Here is a 25,819-nt window from a genome sequence, read left to right as displayed (position 1 = left end):
GATGGAGAACACGGTACGTCTACCAGAACCTATCTCCCTACCTACCTTCTCTCTGTTCCCTCTCAAAAGAATTTTAGAAGCCTCTCTAGTACCACAGCATGACTGGAACAAGAGAATTTCCAACCTGATCTGGAGATGCCTGTTGAGCCATGGGCCTGCAACTCTTTGCTTCCTGTGAGCACCACTTCCTTCCTCCACCTCCTGCCTCCTCACCCTCACCTCCTCCACATCTCACCCCTTGAAAGGGTTTAAGTAAGCTCATGAGATCTGTTAGCAAAATATTCTCTAGCAAAGGCAGAAGCCATTGTTCAGGAGAGATACAGACCTTGAGCTGGAGTCACCCCAGGTCCAGACTATTAAGATCCAAGAGAAGACAGTACACCATGGTCCTCCCTTGGCATGCTGCACATTCCCCTGTTGTTCTTGAAGCGTTGGTTGCTGTATTTGTTGTCCTGTTTCTGTTGGTGAAGGAGGGTGTGCCAGGATTCCATCTTGGCAAATGTCCTGGTAAGTCTCCCTGGGCTACAGAGGGCTTGATGAGGCAGGTAGAAATTTAGTATCTCAGAGGTGAGTTGAGAGCTGCCTGCTGATTGGCCAGTAGCTGCCCAGAGACGTCTTCCTAGGTGATGATGTTAGATAAGTGACCGTCCCACAAGCACCTGCTTGTCCCAGAAGTGTGGTGTGTATTTCAGTTTCCTGGGACATCGCTCAAAGGGTGGTTCCCAGACACTTCTGTCAAAGTGTGGCATCATCAAGCTCTCTGTAGGCCAGGGAGTGTTACCAGGAACTTTATCAAGGCAGAATTCTGACACACCCTCCTCCGCCAGCAACAGAAACATGACAACAAACAGAGCAGATGACTCCAGAGCTGGGGTCCACCTGGACACTTGGAGATGAGGATTTACTCTGGTCATCAGAAGACAGTGAAAGAGACTGGAGACAGATGACGTCTGTGCATAGGACAAGTTTAAAGAGCGACTGGTATCACTTTATCGAGTTGTTTATTTACTTGTAGGTTACTGTTCCGCAGTGATGTGGGAGTGATTTTTTTTTAATCTGTTGGTTTTATTGGTTAATTAATAAAGAAACTGCCTAGGTCCATTTGATAGGCCAACCCTTAGGTGGGTGGAGTAAACAGAACAGAATGCTGGAAAAAGGAAGCCAAGTCAGGCAGTCGCCATGATTCTCCCACTCCAGACAGACGCAGGTTAAGATCTTTCCTGGTAAGCCAGCTCGTGATGCTACACAAATTATTAAAAATGGGTTAGATCAATATGTAAGAGCTAGCTAATAAGAGTCTGGAACTAATGGGCCAGGCAATGTTTAAAAGAATACAGTTTCCATATAATTATTTCAGGTATAAAGCTAGCCGTGCGGGCGGCCGGATGCCAAAAACGTAGCCCACCGTTCTTATTACAACAGAGTGGTGCTCAACGTGGTTAACTAATGCCAAAAACGTAGCCTGCCACTCTAATTACAACACCACGGATTTAAACATCTGGCATCAGCCACCTGCCGTTCCAGGTTCTCACAGTGGAACAGGGAAGAAGGCAACAAGTTGTCCTTCCACAAACCTGTCATGAATGCAATGGAGTTGGCAGTAAGAAGCCCTTCTGTAGAGAACCTTAGTTACCAGACAATCAAGAGGTCACATGTAAGAATAGCAGGGAGGTCAGGACCATGATGGCTGCTCTCGAGTGTTAACTTGCCTGTATCAGGCATCAACTCAAACCCAGGCTACTGGGCATCCTGTGAGGGTTTTCTTATTAGATTATTAGAAGCAGAAAGACCCACCCTAATCCAGACCACACCTTCAGCTGGCAGAACACATGAAAGAAGGTATTGTGCTTTTGCTAAGAAAGATCATGACAAAAGCATGTGAAGGTATGTAACTGTGGGCTGCAAAACACAGGAACCTGGATAATACTATATGAAGTAAAAGACACCAGACACCAAAGATCACAGCTGTGTGACTCTGTTTATGTAAACCATACATATTAGGCAAGTTCATAGACATAAAATTCAGACCATGTACAGAGTTCATTAGATTAGCTCATGGAGCACCAGAGGTATTACATGGGGACAGTGGCTGTTAGAAGCAATAAGGAACTGACTCAGGATGACATGTGGCCTCCAGAAGCCTTTCTGTTCACACATCAAGCAAGACACTTGACTGATTTCTCCAGTGCCATTCTCAGGGCAGAAGAACACACCTCAGAGCTTTGCAGAAGCTTCAGTAAGGTGGACGGGTTTGAGCAGTGACCTATGGCCTTGTTTGCAGCAGGTCTCACAGAAGAAGAAAGATGGGGCCATTCTCAACAGGAGTGGGGACATCTGACCACCTCAGCCCAGTCAGCGGGCCAAGAAGCGGATCTGGTATGTTGGGGGCACTTTGCCAAAGCCACTCTCCTTAGGACTGAGGTCAATGTCCTTAGGAGCCATGGAACTGGACACAGAGAAGTTCTGGAGCATGGTGGTGAAGAAAAGGAACAATTCATTGCGGGCAATGCCTTCGCCAAGACAAATACGCTTTCCTGTGGGCACAGAGAATGAGCCATGTGAGCCCCAGGGAAGTATATAGCTTTTGGACTGCCCCATCCCTAAACCCAAACAACTCTCCCATTGCAATGAATAAGAATGAGTTTGATACTCACCTGCAGTTCAAGTGAGAATGTTAAGAGATTCCCAAAATGTTAAAGAATTGGTTCAAGGGCCAGTGAGACTTCTTAGCATGGAAAGTCGCCTGCTATCAATCCTGATAACATGAGTTCAACCCTCTGGACCCACAAGTTAGAAAGAGAGAACCAACTCCCACAAGCTGTCCTCTGATATAAACACACCCGTACTCACCATAGTGCACATATATATGCATACAACCATGTATACAAGGAATAAATAAATCGTAACATGTGCCAATTTGTTGGGAATGTCTCATTGTCACTTCTGACAAATTTCTAGCTTTTATCAGATTATCAAAGTCCTTTGTTCCTGGACTGTTAGAACCCACTTAGAGTAGGAAGGAAGTGTGTATGTGTACATATATATATATATATATATATATATATATATATATATATATATTGCAGCAGCTTTAATGTTCCTCCTTTCTCATGTGAGGGGACTGGTATCCATTTCATTGGCTGCCCTAAGGGTAAAGATACTGTTTACAAAGACTCTTAGATTAACAGCTGGATGTTGTTAAGGGTCCTATATGAGCCAGATACTTGGGAGACCATGACAGGAAGATGATGGGTTCAGAACAGGCTGGACTACACAGCAAGATCTCTGTGTGTGCATTCCTTCTGTCTCTCCTTCTCTAAAACCAAGAATGCTTATTAAAATGAAATAAAAAAATCTCTGTCTCATGTCAGAAGAGCCACCTTATATAAGCCAGAAGAAAAGCAAATATTTATGGACTATTATATTACCACTGATCTCATAAACCTATGGTTTTATATTGACTCTTTAACAGCATTTCTTAAGGTATAAGATTTATAAGATTAATGTATACATTTAAACTTTTTGTCATGATATTAATGGTCATATAGATTACTAATTAATTCTAGAAAAAGGTTTTATCTACCTCCATGTACATAATTTCTGGTTTCAGACTCTGTCAGTTTTCTGCAGTGAACCATGAGCATGCCTAACAGCAGCCTTTGGAATCTCCATAAGGAGGGTAGGGCCCCAAAACTATGATTCCCCCAGGACTATGATAACACCACTAAGCTGAAAAACACCACCTAAAGATCAGCTTTGGACTACAACTGCTCAGAACAATTTTGAGGTGTCTAGCTGAGATGATCCAGCCTAACAGACTATTCTAGCCAGGACTTGAGACAAGTCCCACATTTCCTATAACACAGAGACTGTTCAACAAATAACACATCTACCTCTCCCAGGACTTGACAATTAACCCAAATTTTTCTTTTCAGGATCTCCTAAAGATGCTATCACCCCAAACAGCAGGAAGTAAATTTAAAAACACATGCCTTCATTCCCAAGAGGTGGGGTGAGTGGTTTTTGGTCTTTCATTGGGTTATGGATGTTTATTATTGTTTAGGGGGGTTGGTTACAAGTTGTTACTGGTAATGGTCAGGAAAAAAAGCTAAACAAAAGAAATTAGATTCAAGGTTCTTGTTTTGAAAGAAAAAAGGGAAGATATAGATATGATAAAAATAAAAAAGTAGATTATTGAATCTACTTTTTAAAAGCAACTACTAATTTTAAATGTTTTACATTAGATTGGACTTTTGCATATTGTATACAAATTTTGTATATTGATACAAATTTGAGATTAATTTTGTTAGAATATACTGTACATACATTGCTACTCTTATTCAGGGTATCATACCTATACAACTCATTTAACAATGTAATGCAAATATCCACTCCTTGAAAATTATTATTATCAACTGTTTAGTATAATAAGGAAATACAGGTTAGTAGTTAATCACCTATTATAATCAAACTTGTAGTCACATTAGATACGTTTTCAAGGTCCAACAAAGTTATATTTTAGATAGACAGGTCATCTTCAAACACTTCAGAGTTTCCAAACACAATTGCTCATACAATTAAAAATGGACAAGGTCACATGATGAGGGGTCTCTGGCACTCAACGAGTTCTCAGGGGTATAAGAAGTCTGTGGTGGTTTGTCCCCTTGGGCATGGAACATCACAGAGCAATGGGAGCCTGAAAGCCCAGACAAAGGCTCCACCACCTGCCCTGTATCTCAGAGATTCTTAATCTGCAACCGGCTGCCTTGGGTCTCCAGGTGGAGGAGGGATTTCCAGGAACCCATGCCCTCCAGTTTTGGGGGAGCTACCTATGTAGGAGTGTCTAGGGAAAACACCCTATCCCTTTGAGCACCACCTTTCCAGAATTTAGGAGGCATGAGCTTAGAAATTAATGGAGTATCTCTCTGAGATAGTTCTCCTAAAATTGGTTTTGTGACCCATATTTTTCCAGAGCAGTTTTTAATGGCTATCTCACTCTCAACAATGACCTCATGCCTGGAACTGGCAAATTAGACACCATACATGTCTCTTTAGTTCTCATATCCTTTTGGCTTGTTTGTTTGCTCATTCTCTTGCTTGCTTGCTTACTTGCTGCAACTTGCATCCCACAGCACTATACCTGAATCTGTGCCTGTACCTATCTTTTTATCTATTTTTTTTCTGGCTGCATTTTCTAAACTTCCTAGCCAACATCCTAAGCCCTCCTCATTCTCTGTTTAACCATATCTAGTTATGCATTCCTTCATGTCTTCTTCTTGCATCCCTTTTCTCCACACCCCTGGCTTTCTAAACTTGGGATTATTGTACAGATAGTTTACTTATATCTCATGCCCTACATTGATGTGGTATGCCCCTCTGTGTGCTGTGAATACCATTGGTTAATAAAGAAACTGTCTTAGGCAGAATATACGTAGGTAGGGAAAACTAAACTGAATGCTGGGAGAAAGAAGGCAGAGGAAGAGAAGCCATGGAGCCACTGCCAGAGACAAACATGCCAAATCTTTGCCTGTAAGCCACAGCCATGTGGTAATACATAGATTAATGGAGTTGAGTTAAATTAAGATGTAAGAGTTAGCCAATAAAAAGCTAGAGGTAATGGGTCAAATACAGTTTCTGTGTGGTTATTTTGGGAGTCTGGGCAACTGGGGAATGAACAAGTAGCCTCATAAAACAAATTGACACACCAACATGGTTGACTAAATCCATATAAAACCTAAGAAAGGGGGCTGGAGAGATGACTCAGTGGTTAAGAGCATTGCCTGCTCTTCCAACAGTCCTGAGTTCAATTCCCAGCAACCACATGGAGGCTCACAACCATCTGTAAAGAGGTCTGGCACCCTCTTCTGGCCTTCAGGCATACACACAGACAGAATATTGTATACATAATAAATAAATAAATAATTTTTTTAAAAAACTAAGAAAGCTTGGAAAGAAATTCTAGACACTAAAAAACAAAGTTTAGCCACATTTTTTTTTCCTAATGGGCTCTGCTTGCTGCAGCTCCCTTAAGAGAGGCCTTCCTGATTCAGCAATGTCTTTAACAGTGGCTTCCTGGCCCATGCTGCGAGCACAAACTCTGGTTCTTTTGGGGGGTTGATGTCTGCCACCACTTCAAGTCCAGATGTTTATGTGCCCACTTGGGGTCAGGAGGAAAGTAGCTGAGATGATGTCCAAGCTCAGCACTCCCGACCTGGGCAGTCAGCAGGATTGAGTCTGCTAGAAGTGCACAGACCAGAAAGCATGGCAGATTCTCGCTGCCATGCACAGAGATATATCGAGGCCATGCAGTGTTGCCTGGCAAATTTAGCTTTTACTCAGATAAAAAGGGTTTATATGCTGCACAGAGCTACCCAGAGTTGAGGTTGTAAGGATGGTTCACACCCAGCGATCCTAGAACCTGCAGTAAACTACCTCCACCATATTTAAAGCCTGAAAAGGGCAGAGCCAGTACCCAGGGCTGCTGAGACTACGCTGCTTAGCGTTTTAAAAAGTACTCTTGGAAAGAAAATGATTTCAGATACACAATAGGACAGATTCAGATATAAAAGACCTCTAAACAAGACACTGTGTGTTTGAAAAATGTACATAGGCTTGGGAGAGAGAAGAAAAAGAGTAAAGAGACAGTAAATGTAATATAAAAGAGTACAGACAGTCATAGATTAAAAAATAAAGATAATAAAATAAATATTAAATTGTAGAAAAAGTAATAGAGTAAAACTAATAAGCCATGTAAAGATGGAAAATTCACAGAGCCTGGATTTTGTATATTATTGTGTTTTCCTTAAATTTTTTGACTGTTAAAGAGCTACATAACAAGAGACATTTCATTGTATGGGCTGCTAAGCTAAACCAGCATATATACTTTAAAGGTATCTTAATTTCAAATTTTGGGTCAAAGAATGTGTTGTTTTGGTAAAGAGGTTCTTTTGTTTCTGCAGAGGATGAGAACCTGTGGAATCCTTCTAGACTAATGTGGTTTAATGGACCAAGATCCCCTGAAAGGTCACCTTGAACACCCCTCAAAAAATACTTTGCCCAATAAACAGCAAGAAGCAGTTTGAAGAGAACTACACCTATATCCCTAAATGATTGTTTACAAATGTTTATTTACATTTAAAGGGGCATATGCTATGAGATCTGCATTGATATGGATCTTGGTTTATTGATACAGATTTAAGGTCAATTTTGTTACACTGTATATATGTATTTTTGTTCTTGATTAAGGTGTTGTGTTTGTGTAGTCATTTAATGTAATGTATAATTAAGAAATATAAGTTAATAGATAATCATCTATAATAGTCAAGCTTGTAATCATGTTCGCTAGGTTTTCTAGATATATAGAGATATATTTCAGTTAGATAGGTATTCTTCAAATCTTTCAGAGACCTTCAGAATATGGCATTAAAAATGTTTTTAAAACTTAGGACTTTTAATGACAATTAGACACATCTGCCTCTGGCAGCACCAATCTGTTTCAAGAGAAAGACAGGCATTGAAGAGGCTCCTTATGGAGTTGGGTGGCCATTTGGGCAAGAAACTGCTCATGCCTGGACTGCTTGATGGTATGCCATGTGAACTGGACATGCAGGACCCACAGAAAAATGACTGCTAAAGCTGCCTAAAGAAGGTGAGACAGTCCTTCAGGGTTCCTGCTTCATGACAGAATCTGCCAGACATTCTGTAGGACACAGAAAAAAGTGACTGACAAAATGTTAATATAGGCAGAACTGTCTTTAAAATTTCTTGCTTCATGGAAAAGTCTGCTGGATACTATGGGCCTATAGGCTGATGATGGATGCCCCAATCGTACAGAAGAAGTTTGGGTAACTGTCCAGGTAGCAAGATGTCTCTGTCAATTCTAGAGTTTTGGAAGTTGCTTACAATGCACTTCCTGTTTACTTGGGTAATATTAAATCCTTCTGGAGTCTTTGATGGAGTTGAAGAATTTATAGTTATAGTTTTCCTTAGTTATGATAAGAGATAAAGTAGATATAAATATTGTAACTGTAATTCTTTCTTGATACCTGTTTTGTTATATGTAATTTTACTACATTAAAGTTGAAACCTTCCTTTTTATTTAAACAGAAAAGGGGGATGATGTGGGATTCCCCTCTGTATGCTGTGAATACCATTTGTTAATAAAGAAACTGTCTTAGGCCTGCACAGGGCAGAATATACGTAGGTGGGAAAAACTAAACTAAATGCTGGGAGAAAGAAGGTGGAAGAAGAGAAGCCATGGTGCTGCCATCAGAGACAGACACATCAAATCTTTGCTGGTAAACCACAGCCATGTGGTGATACACAGATTAATAGATATGGGTTAAATTAAGGTATAAGGGTTAGTCAATAATAAGCTAGAGCAAGCAGTGATTTAACTAATACAGTTTCTGTGTGGTTATTTTGGGAGTCTGGGCAGCCAGGTAATGAACAAGAAGCCTCATACAACACTACATGTCTACAACTCTGAAGATGAAACATGAAAGGAAGCCATTGGACAGGACACAGCCAGGAGCAAGGCTGCAGACAGGGTGACTGAAGTCACTTGGACACTCAAAGCTAGACTACTCTTAGCTGAGAAATGGCTCAGTGGGAGAGCACTTGCATAAAATCCCTCAGTGAGGGGATGAGGGCAGAGAGCAGGGAGGTTCAGCAACAGAGCATATCCTAGAATGCACCAAGGAGAGGCTGGAGATGGTGGCTCTTTCAAAGAGAACTTACTTCACACATACTCAGCCCTGGCTTCCACCCCTAGCATGAGGGCATGAGAAAAGGGGAACAACTAACGGTTAAAGAATTCCTTCTAGAACCTCTCTCTAAAAGATAAGAAGCCTAAACACAAAGTTTACCCGTTTACATAGAGTCCATTCAACTGAATTAAATTTGGTCAGAGGCAGATTCTGTATGTAACAAACTAACCAAACACAACAGGCACTCCAGCTACACACTACTTGAGATTATATTCTGCCAGTGAAGAACAAATCTCAGTCACTCACAGCAATTGACCTGCTCCAGGCTTCCAACTACCTCAGCATGGCTAGGTAAGGCCAAAGCTGAGCTGGCTCCATCAAACTGTGTGTCCATGCCCAACTCCCTCTGGTCTACAGACACTGTGTGCTGACACTGCTGGGTGCTATAACTGAACTTTCTCTGGTTCAAGAGTTTGTCCATCATGAATGAGTTCTTGGCTCAAATAAATGGTAGTAATTTTGATGTCTTTTACAATTTAACAAGAGTATGCAAACAGAGATAAGCATGTCAAGACGTGCCCCATCTCCCCAGTGCTCACAGCTAAAATCGATGCCTTCCCAGTGATCAAGACCCTACCCAGTTCATAGCAGTATACAAGACTCTACCCAGTTCATAGCAATGTACAAGACCCTACCCAGTTCATAGAAGAGTACAAGACCCTACCCAGTTCATAGAAGTGTACAAGACCTTTCCCAGTTCATAGAAGTGCTGCTGTTTCTTAAGAAAATGCATTTGCTCAGGTTCACAAGTTTATAACTACTTCCCCAAAGTCCTCCTGAGCATGGCTCCTTTAGTTCAAGAGGCCCCTAGTGGGACTGTGGCCAGGGTGAAAGGGATGATTCAGGCAAAGCAGCTGGAATAGACTCAGTAAACCTGGACCTAGTCCTGTGTCCTGGAAAGTGAACCTGCCCTCTAGTGTCTGGGAAAGGAAACAGGTCCATCTCACCTGTAGAGAAGGGCATAAAAGCTTCAATTTTCTTCAGAGCCCCATTGGCATCCAGGAAGTGGTCAGGATTGAAGGTATCTGGTTGTTCAAAGTACCGTGGGTCATGAAGAGCTGAACTCAAGATGGGGTACACTTCAGTGTTCTAGGAGACATTGTGAGAGATAAAGATATTAACATACCCTGACTCCCATCTGCAGACAGTCATATTGCAATAAGATTATTGATTATTGATTGCAATAAGAACTAGGGAATGCTGAGAAAATACAAACAATCTGTTACTAGGATTGAGGATAATACAGGAGGTTCAAGGCATAGAAATGTAGAGTCTCAGCTGGTCTCACCTTGGGGAGGAGGTACCCTCGGAACAAAGTGTCTTTGTTGACTTTGTGTGGCACTCCAATTGGGATGAGATCTGAAAATCTCTGAATCTCGTGGATGACTGCATCCGTGTAAGGCATTTTGGTGCGATCATCAAGGTTGGGTGGGCGGTGTGAGCCGATCACCTGATCGATCTCTTTTTGGACTTTCTCTGCACAGAAAAGGGGAATAGTGGATTTACTTTGCCAGCTTTGTAGCAATGATATTTTATTCTATGAGCCAACAGCCCAGGAAAGAGTGCAGCAAGAAGACTCTCCTGAAAAACTCAGTGCACTTGAGAGTACAAACAACTGTCCTGTTCTTAAGTGACTGTCTCTCTGTGCCCATGATTAAAACTATATTAAAGCTCTTCTGCATGAGTCTCAACCCCATTTCAGTGGGGTTTTTTAAAAAAAAAAGAAAAGAAAAGAAAAGAAAAGAAAGAAAGAAAGAAAGAAAGAAAGAAAGAAAGAAAGAAAGAAAGAAAGAAAGAAAGAAAGAAAAACATACAACAAAGGCTACTGCATAGGGAGACTTTGGAGTATCTTATTGATGCAAGAGTGTAAAGGAGAAAAACAGTAAAAATTCTCATCTTTTCAAGGGAATGAATCATTTCTCTAGACACACACACATGCACACATACACACACATATACAAACACATACTAGTACTCGCATATACGCCAAAACTTTACATGGAATGTTATATTAAGAACTCAAGGCTGTATCCTCAGGAATAATATGAAAAAGTGGGTAGATTAGCAAATGATTCTATCAACAGATACATGCAAAAATGGATACATAAGAAAATCAATGGATCAATCACTTAATAAATGGATATATTCATGAATTAATGAAACAGACAGACTAAACACTGGATTATGTATTCAACTTGTAAGTCAACAGGAAATTCAAATAGTGGATAAATTAAGAAAGGGATAAGCAAGGGAAAGTTGAATTCAAAGGCCAGTTAGTGAAAGGATTAAGAAATGATACCAGTTGATAGAAGAATAGATGTCTGAATAAATCAACGACAATTTATTCAGTCCTACAGATCAAAGGAAAAACTAAGTTAATTAAAATAAATGAATGAAATGGCTGGTTGGGTGGTTAAAGGATCAATGAATACACCAAAAATTAGACAGTGGATTGATACATGGTTGAGTGGGTGGGGTACTAGGTGTGTGTGTATATTATTAATAAGTGTTTAGAGGTGGGTAGATAAAGGGATGGTTGAGTTAATAGGTGTTTGGGTAAATAGATGCTTAGATGGATGGGAAAATGAATGAAGGGACTGGTAGGTGACAGCTGGCTTGGTGGGTAGACAAATAGGTGACTGAATGAACAGAATAAGTAGATGGATGAAGAGATGCATGGATAGAAAGAGAAATGGAAAAAAAAGAGTGTAAAGATAGAGGAAGACGGATGGGTGGATGGGTGAGTGGGTGGATGGATCAATCTTTAAGTGATGAGAAAAAACAATGGAAATGGACCAGCTGAGTGTTCATTCACACACCACCCTGCCTTAGGTTAGAAGTAGACCAAAGCCTTCAGAGCTCCAGATATAAGAGGCCCATGGCTCTCTCATCCACACAAACTTCCCAGCCAATAGGGAGCTAGAAGATTCCCCAACTGGCCATCTGTGGTTCACCTGCAACATGGGGGTATTTGAGCATGAGTAGGAAGCCATAGCGGAGCGTGGTGCTGCTGGTCTCGGTGCCAGCAAAGAAGAGAGACAGCACGGAGATTATGAGGTTCTGGTGATGGAACTCCGTGTGTTGGTTGGACTTCTCCTGGTTCCAGATGGGAGAGAGAAGGGAGGGTCAGGGGTGCCTGGAGCCTTCCAGGGAGAGGCATACACATCCTGATAACTGTCCTCTGTCTCAATATCTAGACCACATGGCATTTCTCAGTCCTTAATAATATCACTTGATCTCTGCCTGTTCTGTCTTCTCTCTCTACTGTGCTGTCTGGTAGTTTATCATGGTTTATCTCCCAGACTCTTAGAACCTCTGTTGTCTTTCCTGCTTTTTTCTTGTGTCCTATGTTTCTTCCCCACCCTTGTTTCTCCCTATCACATTTTCTCTTCCTTTTCCAGATGCTTCTGCATCTTCTCCACTCCATTTCTTGTCTCATCTTCTGCCCCCTTTTCCTCCGCTCACATCCTCAGCCTTCACTCTCAGCCATCCCCTCTCATTCACACAGGACTTACCTTTTCCATGCGTAGAAGGTAGGTATCGATGAAATCTCTAGGATTGCTGGGGTCCAAGGTTTCCCTGTGCTTCTCCACACTGTGGCCAATGTAGTCGAGAATTTCCTGCAGGTTTTTGGAGACTTGTATGTGTGTACCAGGAAAGTACTTCAGGAAGCCAGAGAAGAGCTCAAACACCTGCAAGAAAGAAGGGTCCAGGAAGTTACTTGGAGCTATCAAGTCTCAAGAAGCAAGCTGTTCCTAGGTCCACACATTCCACGAGTCCCTGCCTTCTCTCCTTCTATCCTCACCCCTTCCCTTTTTTTACCCTCCCCCACTACTTTGCTCATCTTCTCTGTTCCTTCGTTTCCCCTCTCATGAACATACACATACAGCGTACTATCAGTCTGTCTCTCTGGATCTTTCTCCAGTACTTGTATTCTCTATCTCTCTTTCCTAAGCCATCATTTTGTTGTTGCTGCTGCTGCTGTTACTACTGCTGTTTCAATCGGGGTTTTGTGCCTTTCAGACTATCCTCAAACTCAATACTTATCCAAAGGTGACCTTGAATTCTGATCTCCCATGTACTGGGATTGCATAAGTGTACCAGCCATACCTGGCTTATTTTGTGTAGACAACTCCTCTGTCCTCTTAGCTGCAGCCAGAGCCCCATGTCTTCATTTTCTCAAGGTTGGCGGGTTCTATTTCTGCATCTGGGTCTCTCTACCCTGCTTAACAACACCCCTCCCTCCCTTTGTTCATTCCTACCTCCCTCCATCCCTCCAGGCCTCAGGATCCTTGCCTCTCCATGTTGTCTCTGCCTTTTTCCAGCCCTAAGACACTCCCTTATTTGCACACAGAGCAGCTTTTTTTTTCCCCTCTGCCTTGGATGCTCATCTCTTCCCACCCACTGACCTGGCTGGAGAATGAGCTGATGAGTGAGAAGGTCTGATAGAACAGGTCCAGCAGGCGCAGGAACTGGCGGTCTTTGTAGTCAAAGCGCTCTCCAAAGACAATGGAGCAGATGATGTTGGCTGTGATGCACTGAAAGAGGAAGGTGGGGTCCAGGGGGGCTCCTGAAGGATGAGGATGCATGACAAGAGACATGGCATCAAGAGGAACGTTTGGCCTTGGCTCCATCTCTGTAAAGTTGTCCCCACCACTCACTACTCAAAGAATAACAACAGCTGATACCCCATTTGCACATATGATGCACCAGGTCCTACACTCAAGATTACACACACCATTTTACTTAATTTCCTCTCAGTATTATATATAAGAGGGGCTGGAGAGATGGCTCAGAGGTTAAGAACATTGCCTGCTCTACCGAAGGTCCTGAGTTCAATTCCCAGCAACCACATGGTGGCTCACAACCATCTGTAATGGGGTCTGGTGACTTCTTCTGGCCTGCAGGCATAGACACAGACAGAATATTGTATACATAATAAATAAATAAATAAATAAATAAGTATTTTTTTAAATATTATACATAAGATGCAATGCTATTAGTATACACAGAAACAGTCACTAACTTCAACAAAGGTAACACAACTACTCATGAGTGGGGCCAGGATTCAGACCCAGGGAGCTGAGGAGAGCATGTGTAAGTCAGTGTCTACCCTGTACCTCCTCCCAGGCAACATTCTGACTCTGAGCTGAGAGCTAACTCCCACTGGCAGGAATGGTGCAGAGAAGGATTCAGGGGTTGCTTTATGGATTTAGAAGTCTATCATCTAGAAGTCTTCCTCCAGGTCTTCTATGATTCTAGGCTCTGTGGTATTCCAAGTACCATCATCGTGTGTGTGTGTGTGTGTGTGTGTGTGTGTGTGTGTGTGTGTGTGTGTAACTTTCTTTTCTCTGCCCATGTATATCTAGCCTCTTTCTTTGGTTCTGCACTCAGGTCCCTGTGTCACCATCTTCCTTTATGTTCATTCTCCAGGACTCACCCTGGGATTTCCTCAGCTCCTCCACCAGACATCGGGCCTCTTCCTGAATCCGCTCCTCCACACTCCGCTTCCCCATCCCAAAATCTCTCATGGTGGCCAGAGAGAATCGCCGAAGGGCCTTCCAGCGTTCCCCATTGGCAAAGACCACACCTAAGAATGTAAGGGAAGGATAAGTGAGTTACAGAGGAAGTTCACAGAGACATGGGTCCTTCCCCACCCATTGCCCTTTCTTCTATCAGATTCTCCTCTCTCTGTGCCCATTCACCATTCCACCTCATCCCAAATTTTGAGAGTCCTACCATAGTCCTTGAAGATTGGTTGAACCACAGCAATTGTCCCCCGGCCAGAGAAAGCCTCAGCTTGGTCCACCAGAGCTTCCCTTATGGCCTCTGTCCCATACAACATGACCACGGGTCTCGGTCCCAGGTGCACTGTGAACACGTCTCCATATTTTTCTCGAAGCTGCCAAGCATAAGGGTACGAGGGTTGTGGTTAGTCAGTGCAGACGTTGTTGTTACACTGTGAAAACACCTAGACACAGACTGGTAAGTAGGTACCCCTCCCCTGGCCACCCTTCCTCTCCTGAGGACAAGGCAATTTCAGGGTTAATCCTCCAGCACGAAGGTCTGCATTGATGTTGGGTGTTCTGAGCAGTACAACATTACAGTATAACTGTGGATGTGGGGCTTGCGCTATAAGCTCAGTACTGGGGGAGTAAATGAGGTGAATTAGGAATTCAAGATCATCTCTGGCTGCTGTTAAGCTGAGCCTGGGGCTACATGAAATCTTGTCTCAAAAAAATAAACATATAAATAAAATCAATACAAATAAAAATATGGTATAGGAAAACTGAGAGTGATGAATTGACGCTATAACAGACCCAGCAATAAACTTGTTTAAGAAATACTGAGTTGCAGAAGGTAGGGTTTAACTCAAGCAGTGCTACTGCCTCTAAGATGACTCAGTGATATGTGGTTAAACTAAACAGACTTGTTAGAAAATGTACGAAAATAGTTGCACCTTGAATATAATTGTAGTTTAGGTTTGCTGCAGTTTAGGCTTCTGAGAATATATATATTTTTTAATATTTGTTAAGAATGTTGGGTATTAGGCTCCATTCCCATATCAAAGAACAAGGCTCTGCTGGGCAGTTCAAAGGTGGGTAACAACCACTGTTAAGTCCTGGTTCTCTTATCAGAAAGAGTATAATTCTGCCAGGAGAACAGATGACCTGGGTGTGGTGGTTTGGATAACAATGGTCCTCATAGGTTTCTATGTTTGAATGCTTGGTCACCAAGGAGTGTCACTACTTGAAAAGTTTAGAAGGACTGGGAGGTATGGCATTGTTGGAAGAAGTGTGTCGCTGAGGGTGGGCTTTGAGATTTTAAAAACCCATGCTAAGCCCAGAGTTTCTCTCTCAGCCTACAGATCAGGATGGAGTTCTCAGCTACTGATTCAGAATCAATCATGCCTGCTGTCATGGTCCTGCCATGATGATAATGAACTAAACCTCTGAGACTATAATCAACCCCCAATAAATGCTTTCTTACAAGAGCTGTCTTGGTCATGCTGTCTCTTCACAGCAATAGAACAGTGACTGAGACACAAGGAACATGATTCCAAAGGAACAACAATGATCAGCCTTAAAAGAGGTGATGACAATATCTTTGCTATAAATCTTCACTTATCCAAAATAGCCAGATTTACAGTTCTTGTCTCTGTAAAACATGTTTAACTGCTCAAAGTCTGATGGAACCTAAAAGATATTTACAGATGACAGCACATGCAGATTGCTTGTGTTCAAGATCTACAGAAGCTATTAAAATTTTCACATCGAGGCAAGTTTCTCTAGGATGTTGGCAAGAACCAGCTATTGCATTACTAAAGAATTTTTTTTCCTTATTTCTCAAGTGTTTGAAATAAATTCTCACTGATGAGGGGAGGGGACTTAACCTGCTACTTCAGACATAGATATAGATGTAGACACAGATATGGATATGATATGGATATAAATACAGATATAGATCCTTGCCCATACACCTTCAGTCTGGACAGCTCTGAATCTCAATCAAGAACCATGCTTCCTGTGATCCAGCTTCAACCTGTTCAATACTTCCTGACAACATTCAAGAAAATGATTTTGACCCATTCACTGGATACGTGGGAAGGGGAGGAATGATCCCTGGTGATGGTCTTGAATGTGAGTCATGACTACAGTATGGGCTGTTGGGAAATACCTAGCAATGCAACCTACCTCTACAGGGAATTGGTTCCAGGAATATGACAACCCTCCAGAGCTGAGAGCCCTTGAGGAGCATGGTGTTGTGTTTGCAAACAACCCTCCCTCATCCTCCTGTAAACTCTACTTTCTCAAGATTGCACTGCAGCTAATAGAAATGAAAGGCTATGAAAACGGTCAGTGCCTGATGTTATTTATGAAATAATGCTAAGAAAAAACTCTATACATGTGTGATTTACAGGGGTTTATGTTTTGAGACAGGATCTTGCTGAGCTGGGACTCTCTATGTAGCTTACCTTGTCTCAAATTTGTGATTCTCCTATCTCAGACTCTGAAGTACTGGAGTGACAGGTGTGAGCTATACCTGAACGCATTTCTTCTAAGCATTTTCAATCCACAGCTGGTTGAATCTGTGAGTAGAGACTCTGCCTTTATTGAGAATCAGCTCTAATTTTTGAAGCTGAGTATAAGCATACAGAGAAACTTCACCTCCAAGTGCTTGTAGAACAGCAAAAATATATACACTTATTCACCAAATGAATGAACCAGATTATTCCTAGAAGAAAGCCTTCTTAATAAAATGCTACACAGAACAAACAGTGGTGAGTCCACACCAGGGAATCTTGTCCATCGATGAAATAAAAATCTGCTTATCAGATCAATGATAGAAATAATCACCAACTTAATGTTGGCATGAAAACAACTTATTACATTTGCTGTTATCTCAGTGAAGTCTGATCACAGTGACATCAACACACTGAGACAGAATTGTGAGAAGATAATAATTACAGGGCATAAAACAGGGGCTAGAAAGGTTGGGAACCACTGTTTCAGAATGATGATCAACTTCAACAATATCATAGCTCAAAAGTGAATGACTGGAGAGATGGTTCAGGGGCTAAGGTCTCATACAGAAGACCTGGGTTTGGTTCCCGTCACCCACATAGTAGCTCAGAATGATCTTTAACTCCAGTTCCAGTGGCTCTAATGCCCTCTTTTGACCTCTGCAGGCACCAGGCATACACATAGTACACAGACATGTGTACAGGTGAAGCACTCACACATAAAATAAAAATAAATCTAAAAGAAATCATTTTAGAGTGCAATTGAAGCTGGAGAGGTGACTGGGAGCACTTGCTGCTATACTATACCTAGTTATAAGTCTGGTGTCGCAAGCACACCTGCAACCCTAGCTCCAAAGTGGAGGTGGAGACAGGAGGATGGAGCGGCTTGCTGGTTTCCAGCCTAGCTGAGAGAATGGCAGACCCAGGTCAAGGGAGAGACCCTGCCTCAAAGGAATAAACAGAGAATGATAGAGGACAACCAGTGCCCCCATCCGGCCTCCAAGGAATAGGTGCAGGCATCCACACACAAAGTACACATACACTCAGACACACAGCAATAGTAATAATAATAATTATAATAATAATAAAAATAAATTACACTTATTTCCAAATCCTAGGCAGTCACTTTCAGAACTTCCTCTACCATAGGACCTGCCTCCTCTTCTGAGTCCTGACTCAGAAAATCATGGTTCTTCCAAAACTTCCTTTCTATTTTTTGTTCTTTCAGATACTGACCAAAGACTGGGCATGTTTCCCCCAACATTCTGAGCTTTCCCTCTTTTTCTGAAGCCTACCCACTCATTTTTCACCATGTAGCTGCTTACAAATGGCATATAGTCCTCTATTTCTCTCATCCATCTTCCTCTTTCAGCAGCTGCCAAGATTTACCACTTGCCTGCCCTGGTGCTGTTAATCTCAAACTCTAATAAGACTGCACTTGAGTTTCCCCCAAGTCTGGTTTATGTGAATAATATGTGACTCTAAAGAAGTTCCTGTGAGGATAAAACAGGTGGTCATACTCCAGGACCTTAGGAGTGAGGAAACCCAGGCAGTGTCTCTAGCCACCCCAACAGCTATCAGAACACTTGAAAATAAATACCAGGTTCATCATACTTGAATCAGGCCTCAGAGGCCACACTTAAAAGCCTGTTGAGGATCCCAGTGAGTGGACACAGATAAGTGTTCTTGTGAACCTACCAAGGGAGTATAATGGATTTTGTATGAGTGTTATACCTACATGTACGTAAGCACATTACATTAGTGCTCCCTCAGACAGCAGAAGAGGGAGCCAGATCCCCTGGAACTGGAGTTACATATGGTTGTGAGTCATTTATTTTGGGTGCTGGGAATCAAAACCAGGTCCTCTAAGCAGCAGTCAGTTCTCTTAACTGCTGAGTCAGCTCTCCACCACCACTACCCCCACCCATGTCCTTCTTATGTCTTCTCCTAAATGAACATTTCTTCTCAGAGCTATATGTGACTGATACCAGTCACTGATCCACTAATCCCTGTGGAACAGCTTTGGAAATGCTTCATCACCAAATTTCAGCCCATCTTCCAAATTATTTTAGAGACACTATTCTTAAGAGGATAAAAATCAGTTTAAAATAGACTCCACCCTTATCCCTTATCTCTTATCCCTTATCCCTTATCCCTTATCCCTTATCCCTTATCCCTTATCCCTTATCCCTTATCCCTTATCCCTTATCCCTTATCCCTTATCCATCCTCCCTCCTCCCTCTGGTCCTGAGAGGAGACATGTTATTCTTACCTGCTCTAAAGATTGACTCCACCCTTAAGAGTTAATTCATCTGGACCTATCAATCCCCAGCCAAGAGACAAGCCCTGGGAAACGCTGATTCATAAACCATGATGAGGATAAGGGAGAAATAATCATTCCCTTATTGTGCTAGTGTGCTTCTCCTTCCCTGACCTTGGTGCAGCCACTTGTAGAACTTCTGTCAGCAGCTTTACTAGTGCTTACTCAGGAAATCATTCCTCTTTTGTTGTGCTGTGAAACAATCCTTCTATATACATTGTGTGAATATATGTCACTGTGAGTGGTTTAATAAACACAATAGCTGACTGGCCAACCACTGAACAGGATACAGTTAGGCTGGAAAGTCAAACACAGAATGATGGACTGAGGAAGGGTGGAGTCAAAGGAGTTGCGACCCAGATGCAGAGGGAATAGAAGATGAATGTGCCATCCTAATAAAGGTACCAACACATGGCAGACCATAAATAAGGAACATGGGTTAACTTAAAATATAAGAGCTAGTTAATAATAAGCCTGAGCTATTGGCCGAGCATTAATTAATTAGTTAATATAACTGTGTGGTAATTTGGAAGCAGCTGCCAGTGTGGAAAAACTCCACGTACACAGTTGGAAGACCTTTCTGGTCAGAGGCTGCAGTCTACCACGGCCTGGCAGCTCTCTCCAAGCTTGGCAACATAGAGGCCTCCCTTCCCAATGAGACTTCCTGCTCTCTGTCTGCCCTTATTTGGAAAAGGGCTCTAAGCCTGGATGTTGGATTTACCTCTAGTGTAACCCTTGGCATAGTTTCCTGCTAGAGCTCTCCTGCCTGCTGACCCTATGGTAACCAGACACTGTGTGGGGAGCTTGGCCATAGGACCATACTCCACATATGGTAACTAGGACTTGCACAGGAGCTTCATGATAACATTTAAGCTGTCTCCCCAAGAGCTGTCAAACTGTCCGACCCTGCTCACTTCTGCTCCCTCCCACTTTGTAGACCAGCAGCCAGCAGCCAAGAAAGAAGAGAGCCGCACTCGTCCTTCTCTTTTCTATTTAATCTCTTCTTCTGGATCTCTACCAAAGGCTGGGTTGCTTTCCCTGGCACTCTGTTCCTACTCTCTCTCTCCCTGGTCCTATACTGCCCTACCCTCTTTCATTATGTGGCAGCCTAAAAACAGCATGACTTCCCTCTTCCTATCCATCTTCCAACTCCGGCAGCTGCCAAGATTCACAACTTGCCTGTCTTGCTGTTTCCCTCTCAAATGATAATAAAATTGTCCTTGAGCTTCAAAAGAATTTTTAAAAAAATAAAGACTCAGAAAGGCAGTTGAATATTTAGTCCAAATGTTGGCAGTTACTGGAGGCCACAGCTTGGTTTGTTTCTCTACTCCTGGCCAACAGTATTTCATCATACTTAAGATGTCAATCTCAATAACACACGTGATAAAAGCCCACACTCACTTCCAGCAACACAGCTGCCTGGGAGAGTAGGCCTGTTTCTTTAGCCACAACTAAAGTTTCCAGAGAATGTTCCAGATTGCATACCAGCAAACCCAGCAAAAACAAGCAATTTGGAATTGAACTGGAACTCACAGAGCTGACATGGCCTTTAGCACCTGAATTTGAGTCAGGCTCCAAACTCATCTACAACCCATTTGAGAGAGCTGAGCAGGTTGCATCAGCAGTTCGCCGTGGAATATCACTACCACTTGGCTTCCAGAGCCATCTATCTGGAGCTTCCCTTTTCTTCTTGCTTTTTCCATGTTATATGCCTTGAACATGGTTAAAGTGTCTTCTGAGTTCCTGTGTTGGAAGCTTGGACCCAGTGTGGTTGTGTTGAGAGGTGGCAGAGCCCTCAGGAACTGGAGTCTAGTGAGAGGCATTGGGTCTTTGGGACAGATCCACAGAATAGGTTAATGCTGGTCTCATAGAAAGGGCTGGATTCGTGGAGAATGGATTATTATAAAACAAGGCCACTACATGTGGTTAGCCTATTCCTTTTCTCCTCTCCACCATGTTGTGACACATAAGAGGGGTTCCCACTAGAGGCTGGATAAAAGAAGTGCTGAATTTTGGAATGTCTGTTCATGATTATAAGCTAAATAAACCACTTGCTTTTAATTTTATTGTGTGTGTATGTCTACATGTGTCTGTGTTTCTGTTTGTGTGTGTTTGTGTCTGTGTATCTGTGTGAGTTATGTGTGTCTTGTGTTATGTGTGTGTCTGTGTGTCTGTATCTCTGTGTGAGTCTGTGTGTGTCTGTGTTATGTGTGTATGTCTGTATGTCTGTGTCAGTCTGTGTGTGTCTGTGTTATGTGTGTGTATGTATGTGTGTGTCTGTGTATGTCTGTGTATGTGGGCAGGGTGGTACTCCCAGAGGTTAGAGGAAAACATAAAATCCTCTCGAGAGCTGGAGTGACAGGCAGTAGTTAGCTGTCAGATATGGGTTCAGGGAATCAAACTGGGTCCTCTGGAAAAGCAGCAAGCATTCTTAACCACTGAGTCATCATTCCAGACACATAAACATCTTTATTTTATAAAAGACTGAGTCTCTTCTCTATTGTTATAACAAAAAAAAAATTTAAAAACCACCAAGAGGGTCTTTCTTGCTGACTTAGGTGGACAATTTCCCATCTTACCATTCTTGGTTTCGGTCAAGCCATTCCTCCCCATGACCCCAGAATTCAGCACCTACCTCTCCTCCATTATATCATGTTCATTCACCTGGGACGATTTCTCCCTCTCCTGTCCCCCTTCGTCCCCCAGGAACAGCTTCTTTCCCCATTTATTCTCCTTCCAGAGAGTCTTCAGGAATCTCATCAGATCCTATCTTTTATGTAGACCCTTATGGATCCTCAGATGATCTTTAAACTCAATTGGGGGCGGGGCTGGAAGGATGACTTGTTATATAAAAGCACATGCTGTTCTTGCAGAGGACTAGGGGTCGGTTCCCAGCATTCCATGGCACTCATACCATTTGTAACTCAATTCTGGGGATCCCATACCCTTTAGAGCACCAACTATGCACATGGTACACATGTATACATGCAAGCAACATGCATAAACATAAAATAAAACTTAGGGAGGCAAACTCTTTTGCTTAACAGTGTTCTGTATCACCCAGGTCAACAAGAAATTTGTCTAATTGACATATCTCAAACCAGGCCATCAGGTATCAGGAATGCAGCTCTGCTCCCCAACCCTACCACTATGATGCTGTGTGGTGGAACATGGGACTCCTTATCATTCAAAATAAATAGTTAGAAAGGAAACCAACCATCACATTACAGCTGGTAGAGGCCCTAATTCCCTGCCAGCGGCAGATTTCTTAGACCCTGTGTGATCGTATGTTTTTACCTTCTTTTAATTTTTAAAACAATCTTATTTTACATACAATCCCAGTTTCCGCTCTCTCCCATCCTCCTATTCCCCCATCTTCTCCCTACCCCACTCCCCATCCACTCTGCAGAGAAGGTGAGGCCTTCCACTGGAAGTCAACAAAGTCTGTCACGTGTGTTCGTCTCTTAATGATGCAAACTGTCCCCATGCAGCTGAAGAGATGACCCAGAGATTAAGAGCACTGGTTGCTCTTCCAGAAGTCCTGAGTTTGGTTCCCAGCAGGCACATGGTAGCTCACAACCATCTATAATGAGACCTGGTGCCCTCAGGCACAGAACACTCTATACATACTAAATAAATCACTGAAAAAAAAATACTGTCTCTGCATGGAAAAGATGCAGCATGGTCACACTGTGACAGGATGCTACCGCACCTCACTGTGGGTCTGTGGGCAGTTAGTGGTACTGGGGATAGGTGTCAATTTCGTTAGTGTTGTAGTCACTCATGAGATGCTCATGGTCCACGCACGCTTAGGCAGGGATCAGCATCTCTCCTTTTTCACACCAACCTTCCCAAATGAACCTAGAGCCTAGAAAGCATCCTGCCTCTTCATGCTAAGTGATCTCCAAGCAATAAATCACACATGAGACCATGTGAATGACCCTAATCAAACTCAGTGGGGAAAAAACAGAAGGATATCAAAGTAGGAAGAGTCTTGTTGACAAAATGGTTTCTGTGGGAGGAAGAGGGAGGAGAGTGGGAAAGGAGGCCACAAATGATGGAGATCCGGTATATGCATATGTTAAATTGTCAAAAGATTTTTAAAAATAAAATCAATAGGGTGTTGGCTTGGGCTTTCCAATGTGTGGGAAGCACATGTTTCAAACACGTATGTCAGGGTAGGGTGACGCACACTTGCCATTCCACTCAGGAGGCTAAGGCAGGAAATATGAGTTGGATGCCAACCTAAAAGACACTGGGAGACCATGTTTCAAAATATAAATTAAAATAACTAAATTTGCCATTGATGGGGGGATCTTTTAGAATCCAGGGGGTAACAAACACAAGGTTCATTGAGGGAAATCTCCACAGCCATGGGGAGGGACAGAGGAGTGGGATTTACAGTCGCTGCTTCAGCTCCCTCATGGAAGGTAGGACCACAGATGCCAGCTCATTATTAGTATGCAAGTGGTGATTAATCAAACATGAAATCCCGAGTATGAAGCATCAATACGGAGCCTGGTAAATACAGTGCTAGCTGCTGGAATGAACTGATAAGCACTCCCTACCCGCCCCTCCTCCCGCCCTACCTCTCCTTCCCTTTGTCCCTGAACACCTCAAGCTAATCTTTGCTCTCTTTTGTTGGCAGTAGCAAAGCCTGTTGTTGATGCCTCTGATATTGTTCTTTCTGTTCTAGAACAGACAAGCCCCACAGAGTGAAATTCTACACTCTTACACCTCAACACCCGGACCCCTTTCACACTTGAAGCACAGTGCCCCACACAATTGCAACATAGCGAGGACACGCCTGTCGATCTGAGCACCATCCCTCACCACCAATAACTCAGCAACCTTCCCACCTGAGGTTATGGTCTGGAAGGAGTCCCTTGTTCATCCCAATGAGTGATTTCCAGGAGCAAACATGGGGCTAAGCCATAGGGCACAGGCCCTGTGCGTGTCTCACCTGCATGAAGGAGTTGAGGAGGCCTCCTCTGTCCATCTGCAGGAGGTTCCCCAAGAGGGGCAGGGGACGGGGTCCTGGTGGAAGGTGGCCACGAGCTTTTGGGTAGCCCCTGATCAGGAGTAGTAAGAAGCCCACAAGGAGAGCAAGGAGGAGCAGGACACTGGGCTCCATGGTCCTGGTCTGAGCACCGTCCACTTCACTGCACACTCCAGCTGGACTTTTATGCTGAACCTGGCCTTCCACCTAGTTATGTAACTTCAGCTGTTCCCGCCTCCTGTCTCATCATTGTCCCTGAGTGTGAGCACCCATACTTCCTGCTTGGGCTGTCAATGACTGGCTCACTCCCTCCTTCCTTACCCCCACCCTGGATGTTGGCAAGGACATCATGAAAACGGATACACAGGACATTGGGAACAATGCGTCTCAATTTCTGGGAGTGAGTATACACAAGTCAGTTCAGTTCTGTCTGCTTATTTACTCAGGCGTGAACCTGTGTGTGTGCACTGTGCATATTTTTATATCTTAGAGGTCACTTCTAATATGAATGTGCAATTGTGTGTTTCTGTGTTTTTGAGTCTAGGTGTGCTTGCTAGTCTACTCTTGCATGTCCAAGGTGTGTTTGCATGTATAATCTTCAGTTATAGAGGCCTTTCTGTATGTTCTTAGCCTCATATGTGAATGTGTTCACATTTAAGTGACTAGTGTTGCATGGTCCTGTGCATGTCTTTGTGTGTCTCTGCAGTCCCCAACCAGAGTCTTTGAGGGGCTGCAGATGTGATTTCTCCAGAGACCCCATTGCATTCTCTGCCCTGTGACAGCCACAGATGGGAGAAAAAGAAGGAGAGGGAAAGAGAGGCAAGAGATTCAGGAGTGGGAAAGCTCGGGAATGTGGAGGAGAGAGAGGCTGAAACCTGACAGAGGAGCAGTTGGGGCCCATGGGTGTCTGGGCTGGCAAGTTTTATGTCAACTTGGTACAAGCTAGTGTCATTTGAGAGGAAGGAACTGCAGCTGAGAAAATGCATCCGTAAAATCACACCATGGAAAGCCTGTTGGACAATTTCTTGATTACTGATTGACATGGAGGGCCAGTCCACTGTAGGTGCTGCCTCCCCTGAGCTGGTGGTCCTGGGTTCTATAAGAAGGTGGACTGAGCAAGCCATGAGGAGCAAGGCAGTAAGCAGGACCCTCCATGGTCTGTGCATCAGACCTCCCTGGACAATGAACTGTAAAGTGGGAATATGGGCAAAATAAACCCTTTCCTCCTCAAGTGGCTTCCAGCCATAGTGTTTTGTCACAGAAATAGAAACCCTAACTAAAAGAGTCTCTGATGACTGTGACTAATGACAAAAACTTCCTTTTGTCCTCCTGGCTGTCTTCATAGGACATGAAGCTCTCTGACCCTCTCTCTGCTGTCTCTGTCCTCCTACCCCGCAGATTGCTGCAAGATGCAGAGACTGTCTTAGTCTGGATGCTGCTCTAGCAGGATACTGGAAACCTGGCTATTATATGAACAGAATTTTTTGACTTGAGGTTCTGGAAGCAGTTATTTCCAAGAACACAGAACTGGCATCTGGGGACACCCTTGCTGCTGCTCTATGGTGTGACTCAGGGGTCAGCAACTGAACCTCCTAAGACTGAAGGGGAAAGCTAGAAGGACACTGGACGTTAAGAACCTGGCCCGCCGTACAATGATGACCTTGATTCACTCACAAAGTGTTATGTTTGAATGTGGAATCCTTGTCACA

At 43.2% G+C, this 25,819-nt stretch overlaps 1 protein-coding gene across 1 annotated transcript; it reads right to left on the bottom strand.

Moving 5' to 3' along the window:
- Nucleotides 1-1,959: 1,959 nt before the first annotated feature.
- On the bottom strand, nt 1,960-24,297 carry LOC130869365 (cytochrome P450 2B1). The gene is made up of 9 exons (XM_057761388.1): nt 24,075-24,297; nt 14,508-14,670; nt 14,209-14,358; nt 13,178-13,338; nt 12,284-12,460; nt 11,723-11,864; nt 10,057-10,244; nt 9,716-9,857; nt 1,960-2,534 (listed from the first exon to the last, which is right to left on the bottom strand). Exons 1-9 carry the CDS (start codon nt 24,243-24,245, stop codon nt 2,353-2,355), a joined length of 1,476 nt encoding a protein of 491 aa, XP_057617371.1. The 5' UTR covers nt 24,246-24,297; the 3' UTR covers nt 1,960-2,352.
- Between the last annotated feature and the right edge of the window lie 1,522 nt (nt 24,298-25,819).

Source organism: Chionomys nivalis, chromosome 2 (assembly GCF_950005125.1).
Source record: "Chionomys nivalis chromosome 2, mChiNiv1.1, whole genome shotgun sequence".
NCBI lineage: Eukaryota > Metazoa > Chordata > Mammalia > Rodentia > Cricetidae > Chionomys > Chionomys nivalis.
The sequence above is the reverse complement of the archived record's forward strand: the minus strand, read 5'-3'. Positions and strand labels throughout refer to the sequence as shown.

What these genes read in the sequence shown, in the direction of transcription:
- LOC130869365 (XM_057761388.1), bottom strand. Translation starts at nt 24,245, where the DNA reads ATGGAGCCCAGTGTCCTGCTCCTCCTTGCTCTCCTTGTGGGCTTCTTA. An exon ending in TCCTCAACTCCTTCATGCAG is followed by an intron (nt 14,671 to 24,074) that starts GTGAGACACGCA and finishes TATGCTTGGCAG; the next exon opens with CTTCGAGAAAAATATGGAGA. An exon ending in TCAGCTCATTCTCCAGCCAG is followed by an intron (nt 12,461 to 13,177) that starts GTCAGTGGGTGG and finishes TCTTTCTTGCAG; the next exon opens with GTGTTTGAGCTCTTCTCTGG.